Here is a 25,466-nt window from a genome sequence, read left to right as displayed (position 1 = left end):
TATAAACTCTTAATTTGTATTAAACAGAAAAAACAAAAAAACGATATGATTGTTCATTACCATATTTTAACTCATTATTTTTCTGATAAAAGTATAGTTAGGGATATGTTTTGAGGGTTATAGAATTAAATCATCTCAGAATAATAGTATGTATAAAAATTCTTGTAACCCAAGCGCCAAGTGTAATCACAATAAAAAAAAGTGCATATTTATTGTTAAAGGGGCACAGCGAAACATTTTTCACGAACATTTGTTAAATTTAACAAAAGATATTAGAGAAAAATTACGTTGCCGCAACGTTGGCCAGATGCATGAAGTAGAGTGCTACTGATGAAATTCTTCGTGGCAACCGGAATGTAATTCAACATTGCATTTCTTGCACAGCGATTGGAACAATTATTTTTAAAAATTAATGCATTACTGTAACAATTACTTTTTGCACTTTAAAAAATTTGATGAAGACACAATTTTATTTTTTGTTGTATGGGTCCAAAGGGTCAAGAAAAAACGCGTTGGAATGAAATACGCAGTGAGTGATTTATTTTACTAACGCATTTGTTACATATGCACATCAGTAAATAACATAAAACAAATAAATACTTCACGCAAGAGGACTATATTCATAATTTAAATTCAATTATAGCTGACATTCAAAATTTTCTTCAGCTAAGGCATGACGTTTTGTCTTATAAAAACATCCGCGCCAACACTAAACATGTTACATATTTTACCAAAAATTGAAGAGCCGATTCTTTTGTTCCTAATTTCATTCCACTCTAGCTAGAAATAAAAGTTCAATGCCAACTGCAACAACTTTTAAACAAAAATTTGCATTGGTGGGAGATTTCAAAATATCTTATTGGCTACGTGTAAATGTATCGTAAATATTAGTCCACCGATAATTACCTGCGAAAGCAAATCTTTTAATCTTTAATAAGAAGGATGTTCCTAAATACTTAGAAGGGGGCTACAAGATAATGTAAACTTAAAAGTCTGTCTTTAACTGCCCCTTGGCGTTGTGACTTACAAATTTAGAAAACCTTAAAGGGTGGACAGTTGGACACTCATAAAATTTTATTATCGGATTATGAGGGGTTTAAAAGGACGGGCTCTATTAGTTACCTGTTATAGATTTGAGTGGACCAGAAAATGACTAAAATTTGTTTGACCACAAATTTTAAATATTCTGCCCTTGCCCAATTATTAACATATTTTATTTCTGTAAAGCGCGTTTTAGATTTTAACTCCCTAAATATTGGGTTAATCTTCTCTTTATTGGGACGAACCAGGTAAAATATAATTGTCTCAGCAGTTCAGGTAAACGATTCGTAGAGAAAAACAAAACAATATTTTTGAGTATTTTGGTTAAAAGTAATTGTAAAGTGACTGAATTACTTGAAAAAAGTAATTCCTTACAATTACTCATTAGTCATTACTTGAAATGGAATTGAATTACAGTAATGAATTACTTCCAACCACTGATCCTACACAATCTTCGCGGACCTCTTTTGGTGCTGGGTTCCTGGATTATTGTCACGTAGAAGCAAAATGCACCCTTGTAACTTTTATGTCACCTTTCATGACGTTATGTTTAAATACTATTTAGAAAAATGGTTTTTGTAAAGCTAAGAGTCTAATAAGGATATTGTCTCGAAGTAGAATTCTTTTACACGGACACTACATTTTACCATTGTTTAAGTATATTATATTAAACAATGATTTTACCTAAAAATAAATAATAAATTGAACGTTGCATATATTCAAAATTGGATCTCTCATGAAGGGAAACAAAATATCATTACACTATAGGTACATAGTAATACCCATGAGTCTTATTTATTATGTCTCCATACTAAAAAGTTATACAGTTTGGCAAAGTGGAATAAACTTTTCGCCAGGTAGGTTGGACTGAAGCATTAAGGGAATCTACGTCCATGGACTGAAGTATTTCCATATTTGTGTGAACATCTTTTTTTTTTCCTTTTGATAGATACGTTTAACACTGTCCATTGAAGTGTGCTTTTGCTAAATGAAGTACATATATCCTGATGTAGGGTCACTCATGAATACTCAATCTCATGTTTTCTTATTGGCGTTTCACTTTCTGAAAAATAAGCAGATGTTGGTATCCCGTTTCCACCAGTCTGTTAATGTTATTAATTATTATGAAATTTTAATACACTTTGAGAATACCGTAAAAATGGTAAAACGCTAAATTCTTTTACAAAAAATGTATAATCCTCAAAAAGCTCTCAAATATAATTAGTGTATTGTTTTTTGTTTCTACTAACTACTTTCAATTTAAAAAATGGGTCTTGAAAACTGAAATAACGTTATTTCAGTTATATGTCGTTTTTATTTATTAAAACTGCGTAAGTACACATAATTTTGAGAGTAGGTATATACCGGATGTAGAATCGTTTTTGGAACAGAGGGACTTTACATGTAAAAACAAAAATTAGAAAATATTTTCTCCTCTAATTATTTTAGATCAACACGTTGAATGCATCTAAATTACTCTTTATTCTTTTTATAACAACTTATGGTATTAAAATAAACAGGAAAACGGAATTCACAATTAGAATAAAGTAGTACGAGCGATGACATGTATCAATCAAATAAAATTTATTACTTTGATATTTTGGTTATTTAGTTCAAAATCATTATTGTGATTTTGAGCCCAAAACAAACTTTAATAAGACATGCTTTAGGTACAACTACAATCAATACACTAACTTAAGATTAAATGTTCAAACACATGTAAACTATTGTACGATTCTTTCGATTGTTGATGGCCTTAGAATTTGTCGATCTGGACAAAGTCCCTGAAATTTCCCGGACTGACTACCCGCCGTAGTACCCTTTTACCCAATTAACTTTACAAGAACAAATGGCGTAAAATTCAGTAATTAGTGACGTATTTATGTATTGTTAATGAATTACCACATTTCATGGCTAGTAGCTAGTACTATTTTATTACAAATCGCATTTTTTAGGCGACAGTCATCATACTAAACGTAGATCAAAATTATTAACTCATAAGTTACCTTATAGATAGTTAGTATCATTAACAACTTAATTCTAATGACATTGTATCTATACAACGTCCTTGCGAAAAGATGTCTATGTGATATGTACAAAATGAATATACTCGTATATTGAAAAAAAACAACAGTTTGGTTGAGGTTGCTTTACATTTTAATGTGATTATTAATGATGAATGGTTACAAAAGTTCAAAATAAACACTTACAACTTCAAGTTATGAAGTTTTCGATTTAAATCTTCAAACTTCAAAATTTTTCTTATAAAGAAATCGCCGTATCTATGTGCAACCTTTGTATCGGCGATATGAATCATGTCGTTGTCAATGTAGAAGTCCAGCTGGAATAAAAATAAATGTTAATTCTGTTACCAGAAGTAAATATAATATTCATTTAATCATAGAAATAAATAACTCCATCAAATTATATCAACTACAAAAAGTATTACCTCTGAGCCACTTTCCAGTTTTCCTTCCAAACCAGAAGATCCTTTTGACCAAACGACATTCTTCATTTTATGTTTGAAGCATAACAAGTGGATCAACAAACTTTGTGTCTCTTTATTGACATCAAATTTGCCATCATTGTTCTTATTTTGGGCCATAAAAGTAGCTAGCTTAGCAATGGGCAAAGTGGTATACAATTTTAAGTAACTTCTAATAGTTGGCAACATTTTTTGTTGCTGTACTTCGTCCATAAAAACTTGTGTTTGATGGCGAATCGCTTCCTTTGAGTAATCATCTGGTATAGAATCGACAGGAGGGGGGCACGGTGACAAGAATTTTGGACAAGCAAAAATAAAGCAGTTTTCAAATTCTTGAAGATCTCCATACTGCATCTTGTACATCTTTTCATGGTAGCTTTTTTCTCTTAAAGTTTGTTGAATTGATTCATCAATGCACTGAGGATGAAGAACTAAACAGATCGCCAGTAAGTGATACATCTGATCAGTCTGTTTATTTATCTGATCATGCTGATAACTCTTAGAAGCAAAAAGTTGTTTAGTACGTTGAATATACAACAGAATTGATGAAAAAGTGCGTATAGCATCAGAATATCTTCTCATCATCATGTAACCAAAACCTACATAATAGGAAGTAGAGATCAAACAAGCCGGAATGTGGGCGTACTGCGATTTTTTATGAATCTCGATATTTTCCAAAACTTTAATTGATTGATAGTAATCTCCAAGTAGAGAATGAAGTCTCAAAAGTCCAATCAACGAGAAGTAACCCAACATCTTATAAAGTGAGTGGCTGCCAAACTCTCCAGCAACTGAGTCAGGATCTCCACCACTTGCACATACTTCCAACTGCTGCTTGATGTTACTTTTGTCGACCAATGAATGTAGTACATTCAAAACGCAAAGCACGTTCCATACTTTGTTATTGGAGTTCAACGTTTCTAATTCTTGGGCAGTTTTCTTTTGAAGGCGTGCCCTATATTGTGCGAAGGATTGAAACTGGTAAACAAATTCATCTATCAGTTCCCACAACCACAAATCAGGAAGCTCCAACGGAACTGGGACATCTGCACTCAAAATGTAGTTAAACAAATCGCAGTAGTTGTAAAATGAATTAAATCGCTGTTCGAGCGTTGGTCCACCTTGAATTCGAGCGTAGATATGACGAAAATATAGTTCTTTATAGAGAATCATGAAAACCTGCAAAAATATTCTTTATTACAAACGTGTTATGTTTCATAAGTAAATAAAGTAATATGAAAATAATACATATTAAACGTGAGCACAGTACGTGTTTAGTAGTTTGATTTGTCTTGAATAAACACTAAACAAATCGACCGAAATTGGCTACCTACTTTTTTCCAATAAAAAAAAATTGACAACAACCGGTCCGGTAGTTTTGAAGATTATCTGTGTAATAAAAATCAACACAAACAGACAGACAGATGGAAATGCGAGACCACTTTTTTGGTACTCTAAGGGTCATGAAACGTCGAAAAAATATGAAAATGGCAATGTCGCCCGATGGACTCGACTGCTATAGTTCTTTAGCTTACACTCAGGAAGTATAAATATGAAAAATGTACATATAACCTTCATAAATGAGTTCGTAAACCAGGTGATCAAAATCTTAAACAACGGTTCAACAAAGTGTTCATTCTGTCAATGTGTATACTGATTAGCCTCACATTCTACTGATGTTTCAGTGGCATTTATGGACGCATTGAAAAAATCCCTCAAAAAACTAACAGTTTTCCTATAAATGCAAAAAAATCCTGACTGACATGGGAAGTTTAATACCCAATAATAATTTTTTTTCACTAGCATCCATGACGCATGCAAATGTCGACTCATTTAGTGGTAGCAAATTCAACTTTTGCGACCACCGGTTCAAAAAGAAAAACTGAGGTTATGTACGCAATGTTTGATGTGATTATTTCTTAAAAAATGAACAAATGTGTGCTACAAACATTACTTGAGTATACGCATGGTAGTTGGTAGACGGTAGAAGATAAAATGATTAACTCAGCGACAAGTATAAACGGTTTTCTTTGTGTTGAAGATTTAGATTAAGTTTGACTAGAAATCAAAACAAAATCATGTTGTGTCAAAAAATTGAACGTTTATTTTTGCAGTTTATTGTATTATGGTTTCTACTAGTGAAAAAAAAAAGTATATTAACCACGGTTGCAAAGCCACTTCTAGACCTCGCGCTTCAGAGCCCTCGACGCTGCGCGTCTCGGGTTCTAATTTGCGCTCGGTCTAGAATACTTGGCTCTGCAACCTTGGCTAATAATATACTATTTTCAACTGATTTTTATGCCAGGTGTTGGTCTTTCAGAGGTAAAGAAATCATCCAAAATTCAATTAACAAAATTATAGCAAATAATGTGCTGGCCGCTATCCAACAGATGTTCTATGGGGATGAGATCGGGAGATCGAGATGTCCAAAATTCTGTGGGCAATATGAGGAGGCGAACATTGTTGTGTTGAAAAAGTACATCCTGAATGTTGGGAAGTAAACCGGGCTGTAGGATATCGTCAATCTAACGGGCTGCTGTCATATTGTACATAAACTCCATTATTCTTAAAGTAATTTCCAGAAATCACTTTCAACTTCTTTTAAGAAGGTGGCATTTTTCAAACAACAAAAATACTCCAGCAGGTGATAGGTTGTTCAAAATAAAGCCGTTGTTATATAAATTACTTACAAAATTTTCAAACGACCTATATTTCAGGTGGATGAATCAATTATCCCTTTCCAAGGTAGACTTGTTTTAAAAACGCAAATTCCATAGAAAACACACAAGTACGGAGTAAAACTGTTCAAATTGTATAGCGACAACGGTTATAGATGGAATATGTATTACAATTTATACTGGGAGAGAACAAAATATCGAAAGTATAACTGTTCCAACAAATATCGTAATAAATTTCGCACAAAACTTACTGTAATCGGTTCGCACCATTATCACTGATAATTATTATTACTCTAGCCTTGAGCTAACAAATATTCTACTTACTAAAAAAACACATTACATCGGAACTTTGAGATCTAATTGTCAGAGGAACCTCAAAGAGGCAATTAAAAAAAAAATAAAAAGAGGAGAACTTTTTGGTTTAGAAAATAAGTGTAGCATATGTATCATGAAATGGCGAGATAAAAGGGATGTTATACGCTTATGTACCAAACATACCACTGAAACAATAGATATTGAAGGACATGGAGGTACAATATAAAAACCCACGGCTATTAGGCACTATAACCAAGTATACTCGACTATAGACCTAACAGATCAAATCTTTGAAATGGTATTAGCCGTTGAATTTTTACTCGATACATTGATTAAATACATATAGATAGACCCATGCTATTGTTTGGAGCGAACAGGCCAACGGCCGGCGAACAAGAGATGGCGCACCAACAGTCGGCCGTCAAACGCCGGCGAAAAGCTTGGACACCAATCACGCGCATAGGAAACACAAATCACACCAACAATACATTTAATAAATCTACCACTCGATAGAGGGCGACGAAAAAAATGTGTAAAAATCTCATAGTCAACATTTAGATACTTTACAACGTTGCCAGATGAGTCTAACACAACTTTGCCGTTATTTCTATTCGATTAGATTTTATTTCGTTTAAAAGTTTCTGGTAAATAAATGGAATTATTATAATGAATAAACAATACAAACAAATTATTACTTGTTATTTTAAATACTTGTTAGTGTTGATGAAAACATAAATAGTTATTAAAGTTATTCTAAATAGCTCAAATTTTACAGTACGAGTGGGATGTTTCAGGACGAGTAGGTAGCCGAGTCTTTTCGAAACGAGTACTGCGAAAAGAGTTACCGGACGTTTGTCGTTATGGATTTTATTTCATACTGTCAACATATTTTTTTATTCGATAAAATTATTACTATTTTGAGAAAAAGTTCAAATCGAGTCACTTTTTGTGACATCGTTAGCAACCGCTGTTTGGCAAATGTTTTAATTTGTTTATTCGTGCAAGTCAGCATCATATGTTTAAACACATAGTATAACACGTTACAGGACTTATTAGCGTGTTTGCGCAAAACATTTTCTTACAAATTTTTCCTTATGCTTACACTTATCCTTATAACTTATGTCTTTTATGATTATAACACTCATAATCGTTACATCTTATATTCACAACAATAGAATTTTTTTACAATGTCAATCAGTGTCATTTAGAACTCTAATTATGTCGCAACTGAAAAAGAAACTCTTTTTGTATTAATTGATACACTGAGTAGTTCTGAACATCTTCTATATTGCCACAAGTCGCCAAAATTTCTAAATATTTGATGTGCAAAATTAATCAATTTATGTGCCAGAAAGTCAGTTCTGCTTGCCAATGTAAGGTCCTAAGCCGTCAGCATAACTGTTACAATTATACTTATAACTATAATTATAAATTATAAGTGTAAGTATAAGGAAAACTGTATAAGAAACGGTTTTGCGCAAACATGCTATTGTTTTGTATAATCCGACTCGATGGACCAATGTTTTGTGCAATCCGTCTCGAAGGACCAATGTTTGTGCAACTCGGCTCGTCCTACCAGTGTTTTTTGTAATCTGGTTGATACGACAATGTAATAACGAATTGTACTTTGATATTGCTCGAAGGACCTTTGTTTTGTTGCGTGCGAAATAATTGACAGCGTTCGGTTTCGATGTTTAAAGGTACGTGTCCACTGGAGAGTGACTTGGCGAGAATTCGCGAGAGTTACTTTCAAGGGCTTGTCGATTTGAGAGGATATTTTGGCAAATTTTGCTCGCCGATAGATGTCGATCAGACAAAGCTCTCAAAACCCTGTCCACTACACAGTTGCACTTGCGAGGAAAATGGACCCTCTTTACTCGAACCGACAAAGAATTTATGATTTTACGAGCCTTTTGTTAATTTATTTTTCACGAAATACGGTAAAATATTGCAGCTGTGAAAACAGGTAGTAAGAGGACATAAATTATTATCTGGACCTAAAATTGTGCTAAGAAATACGCAAATGCACGATGCTATTTCTATTCATGAAAGAGTAATAGTAACATTACGATTTTTTTGTATCAGGTACATATGTAAAAGTATTATGTAAATCATTGAACAAAATAAGGTGTTCTCCATAGGTTATGTCACGTACATTTTGGGGTTTTTGGACCTTTCTTTTCTGTGTCACAGGTTGTCACATTCATATGATCCCACCCTCTATTATAATGTCATATAATTTTAATGTAGAGTTGATTTTGATTAAATCAACATTGCAATTATTACTCTTATTTAATATTATGTAAAATCTTCTTTCCACATATCTCTTAAAAATGTAAAAAATTGGTCGAAAGTTGTTTCGACAGAACTTCCCTCGCACCGAAAGAACTATGAAACATATCTAACATTTTCGAGTTGAGTTTTTTCTTTACACAATTTTGTGATGACGTCATCAACATTTTTGCAAGGTCACGTATATCAACTTGGATTGGTGCAGTATAATACTAAAAATAACAGTAGATGAATATGAATGCAGTGATAAATCACAATTAAAAACTCAACATATTTTGCACACTTTGGATAGAATTTATTCTGAAAAATTTTGAGATGACGTCATCAAGTTTTTGTTGGGAATAAACATATATGTTTTGATTAACAATTTACCACGCTTACAATAACCTTAAAACGTCTGGAAGATTTCAAAGTACCTATTCAGTTTTGCAATTCTTGTGTTATTCAGGAAACTAAAATCACGCATTCATTTTTTTTTGAGTCGCCCTGTATAAGCAAATCTAAAAAATATGAACACAATAATAAATTACAAGTATTATACTGATCATATATATTTTGCACATTTCGGGTGGAAATTATTCGGCAAAATTTTGAACTGACGTTATCAATTTTTTGGAGGGGATAAGCAAATATATTTTGATTAAAAGTTTATTATGCTTATCATAACTTTAAAACAGCTGTAAGAATCAAAATTAAATTGTAAAATGTTGTTTTATGTTTTCTTTTCCAAAAATCTGGAATCGACCCAGTACTTTTGGAGATTATCTGTCTAATAAAAATCGGGACGGCAGACAGACGGACAGACAGACAGACGGAAACTAGAGACTTATTTTTTCGTACTCTAGGGGTCATGAAAGGTCGAGAAAACGTAAAAGTAGAGAATGGGCTGACGGAAATAACGATGTTTGAAAATTGTTAATATTTTAGTTTTGTTTTTATAAACACTCAGCATATTAGAAATTAATTTAATTGATACCATAGCAAAGCACGTACTTTTGTTTACCTCCCCATAAAATATTATAACACAGATCTTAAAATTAATACGATTGCGATTTTTTTGTGAACCGCTTCATTACAAAAATTTTTTAGAAAATTAGAATTAGGCATTCTATTTAAAAAAGTACGTTGAATATTACGCCTCAAAAACAGAACACTCTGTATAGTTGAAAATAATTTTAGTGTATGCTACGCGATTTCTATAGTCCTTTTTTTCCATATCGTGCAATTAGTTCTGCAGTTTGGTCTTTTGACCATCCAAATTTGGCCATGGCAAAGCTCACCACTCGCGGACAGAACTGTAGGAATTCGAAACGTGTTCGTATTGTGAAAGTACCTCCAGAGAGGCACAGCTTTGGTTTCCAACTAGAGCCCAAGTTCTAGCAAATTTGCTACCCTGTCCACTGCTCGGGTACACTAGCGAGAGAAACGAGCGATTTGTACTCGACCGACAAATAATTTATGATTTTATGAGCTTTTTGTTAATCCTCTTTCAAGAAATTCAACTGAAATGTAAATGCTGGGAAAACAGGTAGCAAAAAGGGTATAGGTAAATTGTCTCCCGGGTTAGATTGGTAAGAGCGCTTAATACGACCGGCACCTGAAGATTATCATCCCGGCAGGTTATGATTCATCAAAGGACAATTACATGCAATGTTGTAGTGTGTAAAAACATCTATAAAATTATTGTCCCTAATAATTATATTTTCAGGTGAGGCAGGTATCAATTTATAAAAGCACTTGTGGATAAACACCGAAAATAAATATAAATATTAATTTTTGAATACTCATGCTACTTAACAATACATTTGTAGTACCTAATATGTAAATTATTATTAAAAATTCATTTAAAAACGTTATTTGAATAATAAAAAATGAATTTACTTCGTTGTGCATAGTTTAATCTCGTACTACAACAAAATAATAATAATAATAATGAAGTATAATCAGAATCACTTATACAAACTATGATGTTTAATTATAAATTAAAAAAGTTAATCTAGTCTACTTTTCACATTACTTGCTTCAGATTTACGACAAATGAACATAATTTAGTCATTTATTTTCGTTTTACATTTTTTTTAGTATTTAATAATTTCATAAAAATGTGTTACCTATCTCAAAACGCTGTATAAATGTTGAAGTCAGGTAAACGATCAGATTTGGCCGAATTGCGTAGTCCTTTTCACGACTGTTTGCATAGAATCATAAACGTGTAAAATAAGTCGGCTTTACTCGAAAAATAATTTATGATGAACTGCTTACTCTCGGGGAATACTTCCCCAATTCGAAGCTTCTTCACACGGACAGTATCTCTCGCAAGTAAACGCAGTTTGGCTTGTCCACTGGAGAGAATATCGTTCGCGGCGAGATCAGCCGATCAGTATTTCGTCTTTACTCGACTGGACTCGGAGCTCTCCAGGGCTGATTTTGAGGCGATTTCTCGCAAGTGGACACTTACCTTAATACAGGACGGTTACAGAAGTAGTAAATTTACATTTGTATTTACAATAACAGGTAAAGCAAAAGAGACCCAAAAGGGTCAGTGGCCGCTTCCGGAAATGGAACACTTGTCCTTTTTGGCTCAATTTTATGGGACTTGTCCGTTTTTTTGATTTTACCGGACTCGTTCGAATCCAGTAAAACGTTAAACTTGACATAGTATGAAGTAAAATAAATAAATTTTATGATGTAAATACAATTAAGTATATCGATAACTCGCTACTGAAAATTTATTGAAATATAATTTCTAATTTGTGTTAAAAAAAGATTTTTGTGGTTTTATGGTTTATTAAATGTAATTAAAATAAATAATATCAAGAACTATTATATTTTAAAAACATTCTTTGTAAATAAGAAAATTATGTAAATAAACCATAAAACCATACAAAATTTTCCTGCAACCTCTATTCAAAATCCCAATTTACCAAGAGGAATTAAGGCACAAAGATGCTTCACTGAATTTATTACCGATTTTTCAAGAAAAGTATGCTTATAATCCTATAAGCGTCTAATGGATTAAAACAACAAATAATAATCATAATTTATTTGTTTTATTTGTTCATTATAATAATCCCATTTATTTACCAGAACCTTCTAAATGCAATAATGCGATTAGGTATACTGACCGTTTTAAGGAGTGCTCGTCCAATAGTGCGTAAACTAAAAGATTTGGTAAATTTTCTTGGAAGAGTTTGTTTCTTCAATGAAAATTTATGGTTTTTAACTCTTCTGCCGCTTGAAAGTCCAGCCTTGTGAAAATAGATTATTTGATAACCTGTTTCGTAATGATTGTAAATACGAACAAAAGCATATTTGCATATTCTAAACAACTGGCCATATCGATACCAAACTTGTACAGATATGTTTTTTAATGCTTCTGTTTTCAATGAAATAAATTTTATTTGCAAAATACTTATGTCTAACGACATATTACGCATACATACATATGTAGGTATAGTTTCCTCAAACCTATAAGGCGTTTATGGCTTTGACGTTTAAAGTACTTTACAGCCGACCCTTCATAAAACTTAGTATAGTGAACCAAGAGTTATAAGGTTATATGGCCATCATAAAATCATCCCATTGTGTCGAAGTTAAGTTGTTTACAATAGAAAAGGTTTTAGGGTCGTAAATAACGTGTCCACTGCAGCTCGACCGGCTTTTGTGGTTTCGTTCAGGGGCGGCTTTCACTAAATATGAAAATCCAGCACTCCACTATTTCTTTACTACCTGCAGCCGCTGAGGGTTCCGAAATAACCACTCGCTTTGAAAGCCGGCCCTGTTAAATATGAGCAAGAAATGTTTAGAAGATGATTTATTGCCAACCGGTAAGCTTAGTGCGAACCACACAAAGGGGGTATTTATTTGCGGTCAACTACTTTTATGATGGCCATATAACCTTATAGGTCTTGGTTCACTATAAATGTAAACCATGCCACGTGCCAGGGACGGCCGAGACGCGAAGGACCGGACTAAGAGTAATTTTGTTTTTAAAACGTTTCTTCCGTACCTTAATTATTTAATCATTATTCTGCACATTTGAAAATATTATTAAGATACTGAAAGCAAAAAACATAAAATCTTTAATAAGTACGATCGCAATAATAGAAAACTGGTCCACTAAGTTTTTTGATAAATCAAATAATTTTGACGATGTCACCGTCTTTTGTTTCAAATCCAGAGGGTACATTCATATTGCTGTTATATTAAAAATAATATATGACTAGAGAGCGAAAAGTATGCAGCAAAATTTTGAGAACTATGATCATGTAATATGCATAAAATTTATGCAAATATGCTGTAACTTTATTAATATATGTATGCAGAGATATGCAGTTGCATATCCTCCAAAAATTGAAAAGAAGTGTACTAATAACACAACTAAATTTATTTACAAATTATAAAAACAGGTTTATCAAGCTTAATTTTTTTAATAAAAAATACATAGATAAATAAAATTTTTAAAAATTATTGTCTTACACTAAATAGTGACAAATAAATAAAAATTAATAGTAATAGGCCATTTAATTTGTATTTTTGTAGCAATTTATTTTTAAATACTTTTCGAAATATTGTAGCAAAAAATTTTGCCGATAGTCCGAAAACATATATTTGTAAATAGAAATGCGGTTTGTAGCAGAAGCTACAAAGCACATTGCCTTCTTGAAGAATAAATTCAGGAAAAGACCAGTACAGGGCACGGTTGATAAAACCGTTAATTGTTAATTTAGAAGAGTCGAGTGATGATGACAGTGACCATTTCGATCAATAAATAAGCAGTAGTAGTAGTTAATAAGTAAATAGTTGTGTATGTCAAAATTTTAACTAATTTGCTGTAATAAAAAATGATTGAGTACAAAGTTACTTTGTTTTTACTTAAAATAAAAAAATCGAAAGGCGCAGTTGTCGGTAAATTCAAAACTCAGTCCTGCCCTGTGCTTTTACCGGAAAAGGTTTTTTCAGGTAGGTATCGGTGAGCGGGTTTAGGACATCCGGTTGTGACGGCCTATTGAATTATAATGGGAGTCAAATTGGTGTGAAGTCATAAACGCCTTATATGTTTGAGGGAACTCTACTACCCCATTTACTATATTTCCAATCTGAGTGTGCATTTTTCGCTTCATTCGTAGGAGCCAGGTAAGAAATATCAGTGAGACCGGCGGTCTTTGAATAGCTCGTAAATAAAGAGATTTAGTGAAGTTTCCTAGAACAGTCTGTCTCTTCAATGAAAATTTTAGTTTGTTAACGTAATTACGTAATTAGGTGGGTAAAATTTTAAACCGGATCGACAATTTTACTATGAAATATAGGTACAATACGCTATATTCTTTTCTCGCTGCAAGACAGAACAAATAAAAGAATAGTTTCTAAAGCTGTTCCATTTTTCCACTCTTTGTTTTCTTTGAGATACGAGTAGTTCTTGTGCCGAAGTGAAACACCAAAAAGTCTAAAGTTCGGAAATCAGAGTGAATTTTAAAACACATAAAAACGACTTCTTTATTTATTTAAATATTGTCCTGTAACGTCCTGCGACGTGGAATGGAGTTTTTTAATGTACAAAAGTATGTTAGATAATAACCGAAAAATTTTCTTGGTTAAAACTAAAGGAAACACAATTATTACTTGGAATAAAAATAAAGAATATCGAGAACTTGTGCTATGTATTAAAAATATTTAATTTAAATAAGTAAATTATGTTAATAAACCATAAAACCACAAAAACCTTTTTTTAACACAAATTATATTTCAATAAATTTTCAGTAGCGAGTTATCGATATACTTAATTGTATTTACATCATAAATTGTGAAAGAAAATATCTGATTTTTGACTTTATGCGGCATATGTTACCCGTTTTTTAAGATATATATGAATGCATATGTTTTGTCTTTAGCATATATCTGTCCGTCTCTAGTCTAATAAATTTTCTAAAAAAATATAGTAAGTTTTGAGAAAACGCATTTAAAACCATTTTCCTTTGTATTATTAGTAACAAAAGCGAGCACATAAAAGCGTAGAAAAAATTTCCAATGTGTTATTTACATTTATTTTACTTCATACTGTGTCAAATTTCACGTTTTACTGGATTCGAAGGAGTCCGGTAAAATAAAAAAAAAACGGACAAGTCCGGTAAAATTGAGCTAAAAAGAACAAGTCCTGTAAAGTGTTACTATGTGTTTAAACACCATTTTTGATGCTGATTTGCACGAATAAACAAATTAAAACATTTACCAAACAGCGGTTGCTGACGATGTCAGAAAAAGTGACTCGATTTGAACTTTTTCTCAAAATAGTAATTATTTTATCGAATAAAAAAATATGTTGATAGTATGAAATAAAATCCATAACGACATACGTCCGGTAACTCTTTTCGCAGTACTCGTTTCGAAATTAAAGACTCGGCTCCCTACAGTCGCCTCGTCCTGAAACATCTCACTCGTACTGTAAAATTTGAGTTACCGGACCGTATTTATAATAATGTTAGCACTAGTTTTATTTATTTTTATTCATTATAATAATCCCATTTCTTTATCAGAAACTTTCAAACGAAATAAAACCTACTTGGCTAGAAATAACGGCAAACTTGTGTTAGGCTCATCTGGCAACGTTGTAAATTATCTAAATGCTGACTATGAGATTTTTACACATTTTTTTCGTCGCCCTCTATCGAGTGGTAGATTTATTAAATGTATTGTTGGTGTGATTTGTGTTACCTATGCGCGTGATTGGTGTCCAAGCTTTTCGCCGGCGTTTGACGGCCGACTGTTCGTGCGCCATCTCTTGTTCGCCGGCCGTTGGCCTGTTCGCTCCAAACAATAGCATGGGTCTATCTATATGTATTTAATCAATGCTCGATACAACTGTGGTGAACATTATTTATAACTAGGGATGTATCGACCAGTTTCGGCCGTTTTTCATCGTCGGCTGGCAGTCGGCGACTAGTCGGCAAAACAGCCGATCGGTCCGCTTTTTTATTAAAATTAAAATAGTATATAAAACAATTAAAACCGGTTTACAGAACCTCAATAAAATATTTAATTGCGATTTAATTTTTAACACCGCCCTAAAGTACCATGTGCCCGACTCTACGCCAATCAGATGTCGCTAATGGCCTTGTTAAATGCGCGATCAACTTAATCTCAGTTAAAATATTGTATAAACTGGCCCTAAATTGTGCTATTCTTTATTTTTGTACTGAGTTACTACAAAAAAATTAAATGTTAAAATTATCCAAACAAATTTAATACATTTTTTGGAAAACAAAGGAACTTTAGTTATTCCTTTTATTAAAATAAAATAAATTTTTAAGGTAGTCAGAGAAATATAAAAAAAACACACTGTCTGTTGTATTTATAAACCGGTTTTAGCAAAGCCGAACAATCGGCCGACTAGTCGGTTTTTAACTGGCCGAACAATCGGGTAGTTGGTTAGTCGGCCAGACCCATGGTAGAAGGAGACATGGTATAGGCATCCGATGTACCAATTTAAAAATCGTCTGCGCATCCATTTGTGACGTTAGGTGGCATCAACGACCTTGTGACTCTTGTGAGCTTCGCTAGGGAAGTCTAGGGAATTTCAGCTTGAGTTGTCATTGCTCTGTCCAATACGTCAATTAGTTGTCGGCTAACGAAAGTTAATGAAATTAATAATGATAAAAATGTAATTATTGAAAGTTGAACGGTCCAAAAATGTGGTTTCGTATCAATTTCGATAAATGTAGGACATCAGCAAATGCAAATACCAATTTGCTCTTATCTCTTGAGTGTTACAAAGAGGGTTTCGACATATTTATGCTCAGTTCTCTCCATAAACCTAAATTCTGCCATCACATCACACATACGACTCCAACAACTGAATAATCACAAATAAATTTTTGCAATTTAAAGAATGTATTTTAAATTTCGCGCTAATTTCACCCCACTTGACGTCACACCCGATGCGTATGCCTATACCATGTCTCCTTCTACCATGGGCCAGACCTACAGTCGGTACATCTCTAGTATTTTTCCAATCACTAACAGATAATGATTAGTTATTTATTCAACTTGATAAAAGCGAAAAGCTGAATTTTAAGATCCTACTTATGACGCTTCATGTCTGAGAAACCTATTCTATGACTATTTTGAATTCACAAAAAAATAACGCAATCCCAAAAAATTAAGTGTGATATTTCGGCAAATTAGTATGCGCACAAAAATTTGTCTTTAAATAAAGTTACTGTTAACCTCGACTCTTCATGATACTTGACAATTTTTAAATTATTCATGCAGCACTGGAAACAGAACGAGCTATTGATAATTCAAAATCAATAAAACATGAAATAATAATACATAACAACCTATATTACAAAATTGGGTCGAAACTGACGTGTCCTATCTCTAAAATAAGCAGTACTCGACAACGGTGGTATCTTATGCACTGTGTGTGCTGACTAGAAATGGAGCACTACAAGAAACAGTTAAGCAGTTTGATAACTAGCAAAGGCGAAGAATTAAAAGAAAAGCTCGCTGAAGAAATAAAGGACAAAAGTGAACATGTGAAAGAAAAGATTAAGGATGTACAAGACATTGGAACTGAAGGTAAAATTTTACTCACAGGATCACTGTCGACCAAAGCTGCTACTTCGGATTCTTCTGGCCATGGTCTCTTCTCAAAATAATCTTCAGTTAACTTGGGCCATGATGTTTCATACAATGTTTGAAGCTCAAAAATTAATCCTTCATTAACACAATTACGGAAATATACTAGGAAATTTTTCACAATTTCTGGCATCTTTAGCTGTTGTTTATTGTATTCATTGTCCAGGTTTGGATCTCCAGTGTGAGCCCCATATTCATCATAGTTGTTGAACTCAAAACCCTAAAAATAAATGAAAGTCACTGTATTTTCAATATATTGTCAATGTTTAAACAAATATTCTACATATTATGGGAATGGTGCATGCGAAACATGTAGGTCGGTATAAATTTTGTTGATTTTAAGTTTTCAACAGCAAACACATGGTAGTTATTTGCAACATATTTGAATTTCTAGATACTATTTTGCTTTATTATAAATATTACATGCATTTGTAACACAATGTAACTATTAGCAAATATACGAATTTTGAGCATTACCTGTTCGAAATCGTCGGTGAACATCTTGTAAATCCTCAGCACTGCCTGCGATTACGTCCTCCAAAATGAATGGAACATAACCTATAAACCTGTTAAATGACGTTTGAAAAATACTTCGTCAATTTCCCGTCTACATTAGTACATTCATACCTGTGATTCATACAGAAATCTGCGGGTAGCCCGTTGGTTCATGAACATGTGAAATTTCATATTATTATTTCATAAAACGTTACTACAAAAATTTACCTTCAAGTTTGAAATATCAATTAATGAAATAAATTTGTAATAATATTCCTAATACAACCGCAAGTAGTGTACGTCATTATTAGAATTAAGGTACCGAATCAAGGAATCATCCTTGAACTGTGAGATAATTTTCCCGAATAACTTAAAAAGTATGGATTGACACAAGAATTCTGTGAGTAATTTTCAAAGAGAAGTTACAAGGTTGTGTTATTTATTCATGACAGTGGTAATATAATACTCAAGCATCGACAATGTTAGCACAAGGTTTTAATGGTAAATAATGTTCAAATTGTTGCACAAAATATTATAATTTTACATTTTGTAATTTCGTAAACTATTCTAGTACTACGTAGTCTACTGAGCTCTGAACCTCCACCGAATAAAGTGATTGAAACAAGGTCTGATACTTTTACGGATCGTGCCATACATTTACGTGAAGATGGGTTAGTTCTTTACTTGCCAGCTAACAATTTAACTAACAAGAAAGGAGCACCATTTGAAATTGTACTTCATCGTCCTTATACAGAAACTTTACATCAAACCTACAGGTTTGTAAAATTCACGCATATCAAAGTTTTGTCATAAAATTCAATTTTAGTTTATACCGCACCCCAAATCTTGAGGAAGCTGAAATTAAATTCTGTGTTTTGAAAGATAAATTACCAGTTTTCATTGAAGTTTCAAAAGAAGTTAGTCAGTATTTTACATAGTGGATGGTTGTAATGTTTCATGTTGTAGATGTGTAATGCTCATGGATTACAAAAGATTTGTGATGTTCTTGCTGATCATCCCTCATGGAATATGGCTCATTTGGCGGCATATTTTAGCTTGTATGACTCATTCAAAGACCCTAAAATAAACAATTATTTAAATAGTACTGATGATGAGACAGGGATTTCTCCCCTGCAAGTGGCAATTACTACAAAAAATTTGAAAACTGTTCAAGTTCTAGTTGCTGCTAATTGTTCATTGGAACACTTGGATTATAATTCAGATTCTGTGTTTCACTATGCTGCAAGTACTGCTAAGGATATTATTTCTGTAAGTATAATAGTATAATAATGATCAAAAGTTAAACTTTATTTCATTTCCAATGTATGTATGAAAAATGCACAGGGTGTTGTCTTGGTTTCCTAGTGAAAGATTAATTTTGATCATAATTTTAAACCATTTCTCTCTACAAATGTTGATTTTATTTATTATACTTTCACTGTAGGCTTAACTTTTCTTTAAATGGAGTAGTTATGTTTTTGCTCATTCTTTTTTGTAAAATAAAAAAACCAATATCAAATACAGGTATGTCAAATAATTCATTTAAAATTTAAACATTTCATTATTTTAACTTGACAGATTCAAACGGTTTTGTGCTAAGACAAAATCATCGTCTTTCAGTTGATTTACTCGTATTAAATTTTATTATCCTGCTTTGGATATTTCAAGAAATAAAAAAGAAGGGTGTGGTTGGTGAAACACTATGCATCTCTTCTGGTGCAAATTATACTAAAAACGTTCCATTTGTATACAATAAAATTTTACAATGTTATTACACAGGATATTAGAAAACCCACCAACCAATCAGTACCTTGTAACAGCAAACCTTTTCTGTTTTTTTTTACAGTACTTTGCACCTTAAGGGAAATGCGTTATGTGCGCCGCCTAAAATTTAAAATTACCACCATGCAGTTAGCCACAAAGTGATTGCCTGTTTAATATTTTCAATATTTTCTGAAGTTCTCTTAGTTCTATCTATCAACCTGCCACTTCCCTCTTTTCTCTGCAGAGACGAGGTTCCTCGGAACTTTGTCGAAATTCTTTCCGAAATTCACCCCAAGCAAACTGAATCGAGTACCCCCACAACCGTTTACCTTCATAAACGCTTTCTGTTGCAATGAAAATGTCAAATGTAATAAATAAATTGGCGTAAAATTTTAAGTTCAAAATCAGGATCTTACGTTTTGCCTTTTTCAGTGTCTATTTCAAATATTAAGTGTACAAAATTATCCGTAATTAAAATAAATTTTGTTCAAATCTTTTCTATGACAGTCTTAGACGCAACGTTACACATATTTCAGAAAAAATGATTCACAATTTAGTTACAAAACTATGTTGCTCGCCTGATTTACCATGTCCGTTGACTACTGCAATGAGAGTTGTTTTGTTTACGCATTCGTTTTCTAAAAACTATATCACTAACTCGTTTTGATACCATTATATGTATTACGTTAAGGTGCTTCGTAGTAGTGTTTCAAAATTATGCCATATTTAAAACGTACGAAAATATTTCAGTTGGTTGTTTTTCGCAAAATAAAAAGTTAAAACGAACATTTATTAATTTATTTAGTTTTTTTGCTAGCATTCATGTACTAGTAATGCGAAAAATGTTTCATTTAAAAAGGTACAACAACAATTAACAATTTTTAATACGGCTGCGTTAAAGTTATGAATGTCGAAAAAATATCGTACATGAATATTATGCAGAAATTCGTGCCACGTTTGTAGAATGATTCTAATTCTAATTTATTTTTTTATTAGGCTTTAACCCAAGGAACTCCGCCAAATTGTTTAAACGCTCGCAATAAAAATGGGTACACACCATTGCATCTTGCTTGCCAAGCAGACAAACCTGACTGTGTTAGGGCTCTACTGCTAGCAGGTGCCGACGTGAATAAAACCTCAGGATTGATAGATGATAATGTGCAACCTGGTTATGTGGGTGACTTTCTTCAAAGCCACCCCAACAGTCTCTTTAAGGAAGACATGAAGATGGGTGGTACACCCTTACATTGGGCCTGTTCACGACAGGTGATTGAGGCACTCGTTGATATGAATTGCCACATTGATGCTCTCAACTTTGATAAAAAAACGGCTTTACATATTATGGTGATGCGAAATCGTCTCGAATGTGTGGTGGCTCTCTTAAGTCGACAAGCTGATGCTAACATTGGTGATGCCGACGGAAATCGTCCAATTCACCTTGCTGTGAAACAGGGCAACGTGTCGATAATACAGTGTCTCATAATTTTTGGTGTTGACTTGAACATCCTCAACAATGCAGGGCATTCATCAAGACACTTGATTACCAAAGAACAAGAACCCAAAATTTTGTACTATCTTCATGCAGTTGGCGCTGAACGTTGTCCCCCGGGCACTCCATATTGTACAGATGGTTGCATACATGGTGGTACATATGACGGTATACCCCCTCCACCTGTCATTGGACCAACTAACAGAGAAGTATTGAATCAAATGTTGGATGTAGCAGCAATGGAAATCGCCTCTCAGAAATATAAAGACGGAGATTTTCCAAAGAAGGGACGACTTCTGTGTTTGGATGGTGGAGGCATAAGGGGTTTGGTGCTTGTAGAAATGTTGCTGGAATTAGAAGATATCATACAAAAGCCAATTAATCATTGCTTCGATTGGCTAGCGGGAACAAGTACAGGGGGAATTCTGGCTCTGGGAATAGCCACTGGTAAAACCATGCGAGAGTGTTTGTGTTTGTACTTTCGTATTAAAGAATACACTTTCGTCGGAATGCGTCCTTATCCAAGTGAACCATTAGAAAATGTTTTGAAAGAAACCTTTGGCGCAGAAACTGTCATGGCTGATATAACACATCCAAAAGTCATGGTAACAGGCGTTCTGGCTGACAGAAAACCAGTAGAATTACATTTATTCAGAAATTACCAAAGTCCAAGTGATATCTTGAGTGTAGAACATAATTCACCATATGAACTACCTCTACCACCTGAAGAACAATATGTATGGCAAGTGGGACGTGCTACAGGTGCAGCCCCGACATATTTCAGGTAAGTAATGGTAACTATAAAAATGATACGTCGTGAAAATAAAATTATCACGAAACTGCTTTGGTTCACATCAACAGAATATAAATGAGAACACGAAAGTATTATATGTGCAATAAAGTGATTATATTCTCGGTTGCAGAATCTAGCTCGTCTAGTTACAGGCCCTCCATTTATTACGTGTTTTAGGGAGGGATGGGGTTATATCTTTTTTTTTTTTTTTGGGATATTTAAAGACCTTGAATTTGTCTCCTTTTTTAAGGATCAGGCGTAGAATTGTCGTCTTCCATTCAGAGGGAAGAAAACTTGACTTAAATGACTACCCCATTAAGATGATAAGCCGGGTGGAAAAAATTAAGTTTTTTAAGACTTTAAAGAAGTCTCGGCCCGGGGATTTTGAGATTTTTTACTTTTTAAGTTTATCCAATATTAGGTCTTTAGAAAGTTCTACCTCGGAAATGGAGCCAACAAACTGGAACATCCAAGAGGGCGATTCTTATGTAAAAATTCAGAGAATGTCTCCTCGAATACCTGCCACATCTTCGTAATTATTGACTAGTGGACCTGAGGCATCCCTAACATGAACGCTCCTCACTGGCTCCGAAACCTTTGTTCGGATGTACTTGTACGGGGTTTAAAATATATTTGCTGCAGTGTAGTACTCGTATTTGAGTCTAGCCTCTCTAATGACAGACAACAGATGGTTCGAAAAGTCTGTGCGTTTTCTAGTCCGATTCAGACCCCGTTCTTTTAAAGGCACGCCATAATGCTCTTTTTTTACGGACTAAACCTAAGATTCTACTGTTAATCCAAGGTTTTTTAGAAAAATCTTTTAGAAAACTGGTGCATTGTGCAAAGTTAGATAAAGATTTAATGTCTAAAATAAAGCATAAGTCGAAACAACAAATAATTTATTGAGACTCCTTTCAGAGCTTTTGGAAATTTCCTTGACGGTGGTCTCATCGCAAACAATCCAACTTTAGATGCCTTGTCTGAAATTCATGAACATCATCTAGCATTAAAAGCTGTTGACCGCGAAGATGAAGCAACTCCAGTGTCAGTAGTTGTTAGTTTAGGAACAGGTTTGATTCCGGTAACTCCCGTAAAAGAAATAGATGTTTTTCTACCTGGAAGTATCTTGGATGGAGTAAAATTATACAGTGGTATATCCACATTAGGTACACTGTTAGTGGATCAGGTAATTGATGAAATTATTGCTTTGCAACATTAGTAAATATGCATTTGGCAGGCAACTGCTAGTGATGGAAGAGTAGTAGACAGAGCCAGGTCTTGGTGTTCCACAATCGGTGTACCCTACTTCAGATTTTCACCACAAATGTCAGAAGAAATTGCTATGAATGAAACTTCTGATGAAAAATTATGTAAAATGCTATGGGAAACTAAAGCTTATATGTTTAAAAATCTCAGCACAATTAAACAAGTAGCCGATATTTTAAATAGAGGTTAACGTAAAAATCATTATAGCGTAAATTTCGATGTGATATATATTAAATTTTTAATTCAGTTATTAATAAAGGAATTCATGTGTCACATAGTCAAATGTATTGAAGAATTGCGAACCGTAAATTTTTATTTTTCAAGATTTTTTATACCTGTAATATTTCGTTATTCTGTCAGAATAAACAAAAGAAAATGTTTGCTGTTTTATCCTTCAAAAAGTATTTTGGTGAATCAATTAGGCATTCAGGTTATATAAGTGAATTTTATTGTTGTGGTTGAAAAGAAAATTGGTGATTATCTTCACAATAAATTTAAAGATTAATTATTATTGTTATTGTATAACATTAAATTATGTAAGTGTTATTATTTTTAACTTAAAATGTTTGTTTTCATATACCATATTCCAAAAACACAAACTGTAACTGTTGACACAATTTTGGAAATAATGGACCCAAAGTTTTCAAATAGTTATGTATTTGAAGTGTTTGATTGAACCCACTTTTTTTTTCTTTTGACTTAAAACTGCAGATTATAGAAATTTCAAACTGATGCAATGTTTAAGTAACCACTAGTAGTTTAGTAACAATAGGTATATTATTATACGAGCATGTTATGGTGGTTTAAATCATCCAAGTGAATAGGAGCCTTAATATGCGAATGTAATAACTATGCTTTATCTATAATATATTTATGAAATAATTTTCTTCCAAAGCATAAAAAACTAACAATAATTTTAATTACTTTTGATAATAGTTTTCATGCAGCGCTAGTTAAATTGTTGAAACAGTGGGTTATCTAACAAAAGAGGGGCAATGAGCACCACTGAATAGTAATTAATAAAAATAGGCTAAAATAATAACGCTCAAATTATCTTATAATTCATTCATCAATCAAAATGATGACAATGTTCCTTTTTTTTTTAATTGTAGAATGTAAGTACCCTTTGTTGAAGTTCGCACCTTTGTGACCAAAAGCCATGACCATAAAATTAAAAATACGTACAGGGCACTGGTATGAACAATAATTACCACGACCTGAGAAATTTGGTATGACAATAAGCATTACGTTGTAAATTGTTTACTCAATACATATTTTTGTGGTGTCTTACATGGTGGGAATGATTTATAACTTATTCCATAGTATACAAGTAGTTCTTATTAGCATTTGAGTATGAATTTGATTTACAATTAATAGATACATAGAATCTTGTTTTATGAAATAAAACTCTTGTTAGTTAGCTATATCTGGATGTAGTTTCTAGTAAATATATCAAAATTAATTTATATTAAACTGTAAATTAGTAGAATCCAGTGATCAAATCGCTTACAGAATCTACACAACAATGAGACTACTACTTTATAATAAAAAAAGGCGTATAGTAGGCCATGAAATTTATTTTTAAAATAATCATGTAGGTGTTCCCAACATAATTTTTCATAACATTAAATTTCTGTGGTTGCTATAGAAGACTTTTTTTAGATCACATAGTATTTTTTATGAAACAGGTATCGTGTATATGGTGTGAACAACGTTAATACAAGAAATTGTGTGATAAATGTATAGACGGTTTTATTACCGTAGAATATAACTAATTAATACGTTGAAGTTGTAGTTTCAGATTTTAATTTGAAGTCTCCTTTTACGTTCGCATAGAACCATTCTTTTGTGATATGTAGCACTTGTAGGTATTCACTGTTTAACTAGTCCAGTTTGGGTCAACTTCACATTTTAATTCGAAATTAACTTAATTTTATTGTATGTGTCGTATCATTTATGTATGGCTAGCGCAAAAGATACATATATATTTTATTAGGTGTACGGAATCGAATTTTTTTTAATTAATACTTCAAGTAGTTGTATCTGCAAATGTCATTTCCATAGATTTAATTAGCGCACCTTTGAAATTATATGTATTACCATTTTTATAAAACTACTAACTGAAATAGGAGATATCCATTATGATGTAAATTAGCAACACTGTACCAAAAAAATAAGTAGTCTGGCAGAACATCTATCACATGCAATTAT

General features: G+C 32.9%; 2 protein-coding genes across 4 annotated transcripts; one reads left to right on the top strand and one right to left on the bottom strand.

Annotated features, from left to right (window-relative positions):
- Nucleotides 1–1,810: 1,810 nt before the first annotated feature.
- Nucleotides 1,811–18,165, bottom strand: LOC135143369 (eukaryotic translation initiation factor 3 subunit L). 2 transcript variants are annotated; one of them, XM_064075223.1, is made up of 6 exons: nt 18,076–18,165; nt 17,926–18,014; nt 17,405–17,668; nt 3,491–4,705; nt 3,252–3,382; nt 1,811–2,104 (listed from the first exon to the last, which is right to left on the bottom strand). In XM_064075223.1, the coding sequence occupies exons 2-6, from the start codon at nt 17,947–17,949 to the stop codon at nt 2,098–2,100; spliced, it is 1,641 nt and encodes a 546-aa protein (XP_063931293.1). In that variant the 5' UTR covers nt 17,950–18,014; nt 18,076–18,165; the 3' UTR covers nt 1,811–2,097. The 2 variants fall into 2 exon arrangements, with proteins under 2 accessions (XP_063931293.1, XP_063931294.1); XM_064075224.1 differs by lacking the exon at nt 1,811–2,104 and having other exon boundaries at nt 3,176–3,382.
- LOC135143368 (85/88 kDa calcium-independent phospholipase A2) lies at nt 17,664–25,357 on the top strand. Of its 2 annotated transcripts, none has more exons than XM_064075221.1 (7): nt 17,664–17,764; nt 18,515–18,719; nt 18,770–18,860; nt 18,910–19,212; nt 20,704–21,980; nt 22,908–23,175; nt 23,227–25,357. In XM_064075221.1, the coding sequence occupies exons 1-7, from the start codon at nt 17,737–17,739 to the stop codon at nt 23,443–23,445; spliced, it is 2,391 nt and encodes a 796-aa protein (XP_063931291.1). In that variant the 5' UTR covers nt 17,664–17,736; the 3' UTR covers nt 23,446–25,357. The 2 variants fall into 2 exon arrangements, with proteins under 2 accessions (XP_063931291.1, XP_063931292.1); XM_064075222.1 differs by lacking the exon at nt 17,664–17,764 and adding an exon at nt 18,301–18,444.
- Nucleotides 25,358–25,466: the final 109 nt, after the last annotated feature.

Source organism: Zophobas morio, unplaced genomic scaffold (assembly GCF_036711695.1).
Source record: "Zophobas morio isolate AGI-343-1 ecotype UQ-CSIRO unplaced genomic scaffold, CSIRO_AGI_Zmor_V1 ptg000058l, whole genome shotgun sequence".
NCBI lineage: Eukaryota > Metazoa > Arthropoda > Insecta > Coleoptera > Tenebrionidae > Zophobas > Zophobas morio.
The sequence above is the reverse complement of the archived record's forward strand: the minus strand, read 5'-3'. Positions and strand labels throughout refer to the sequence as shown.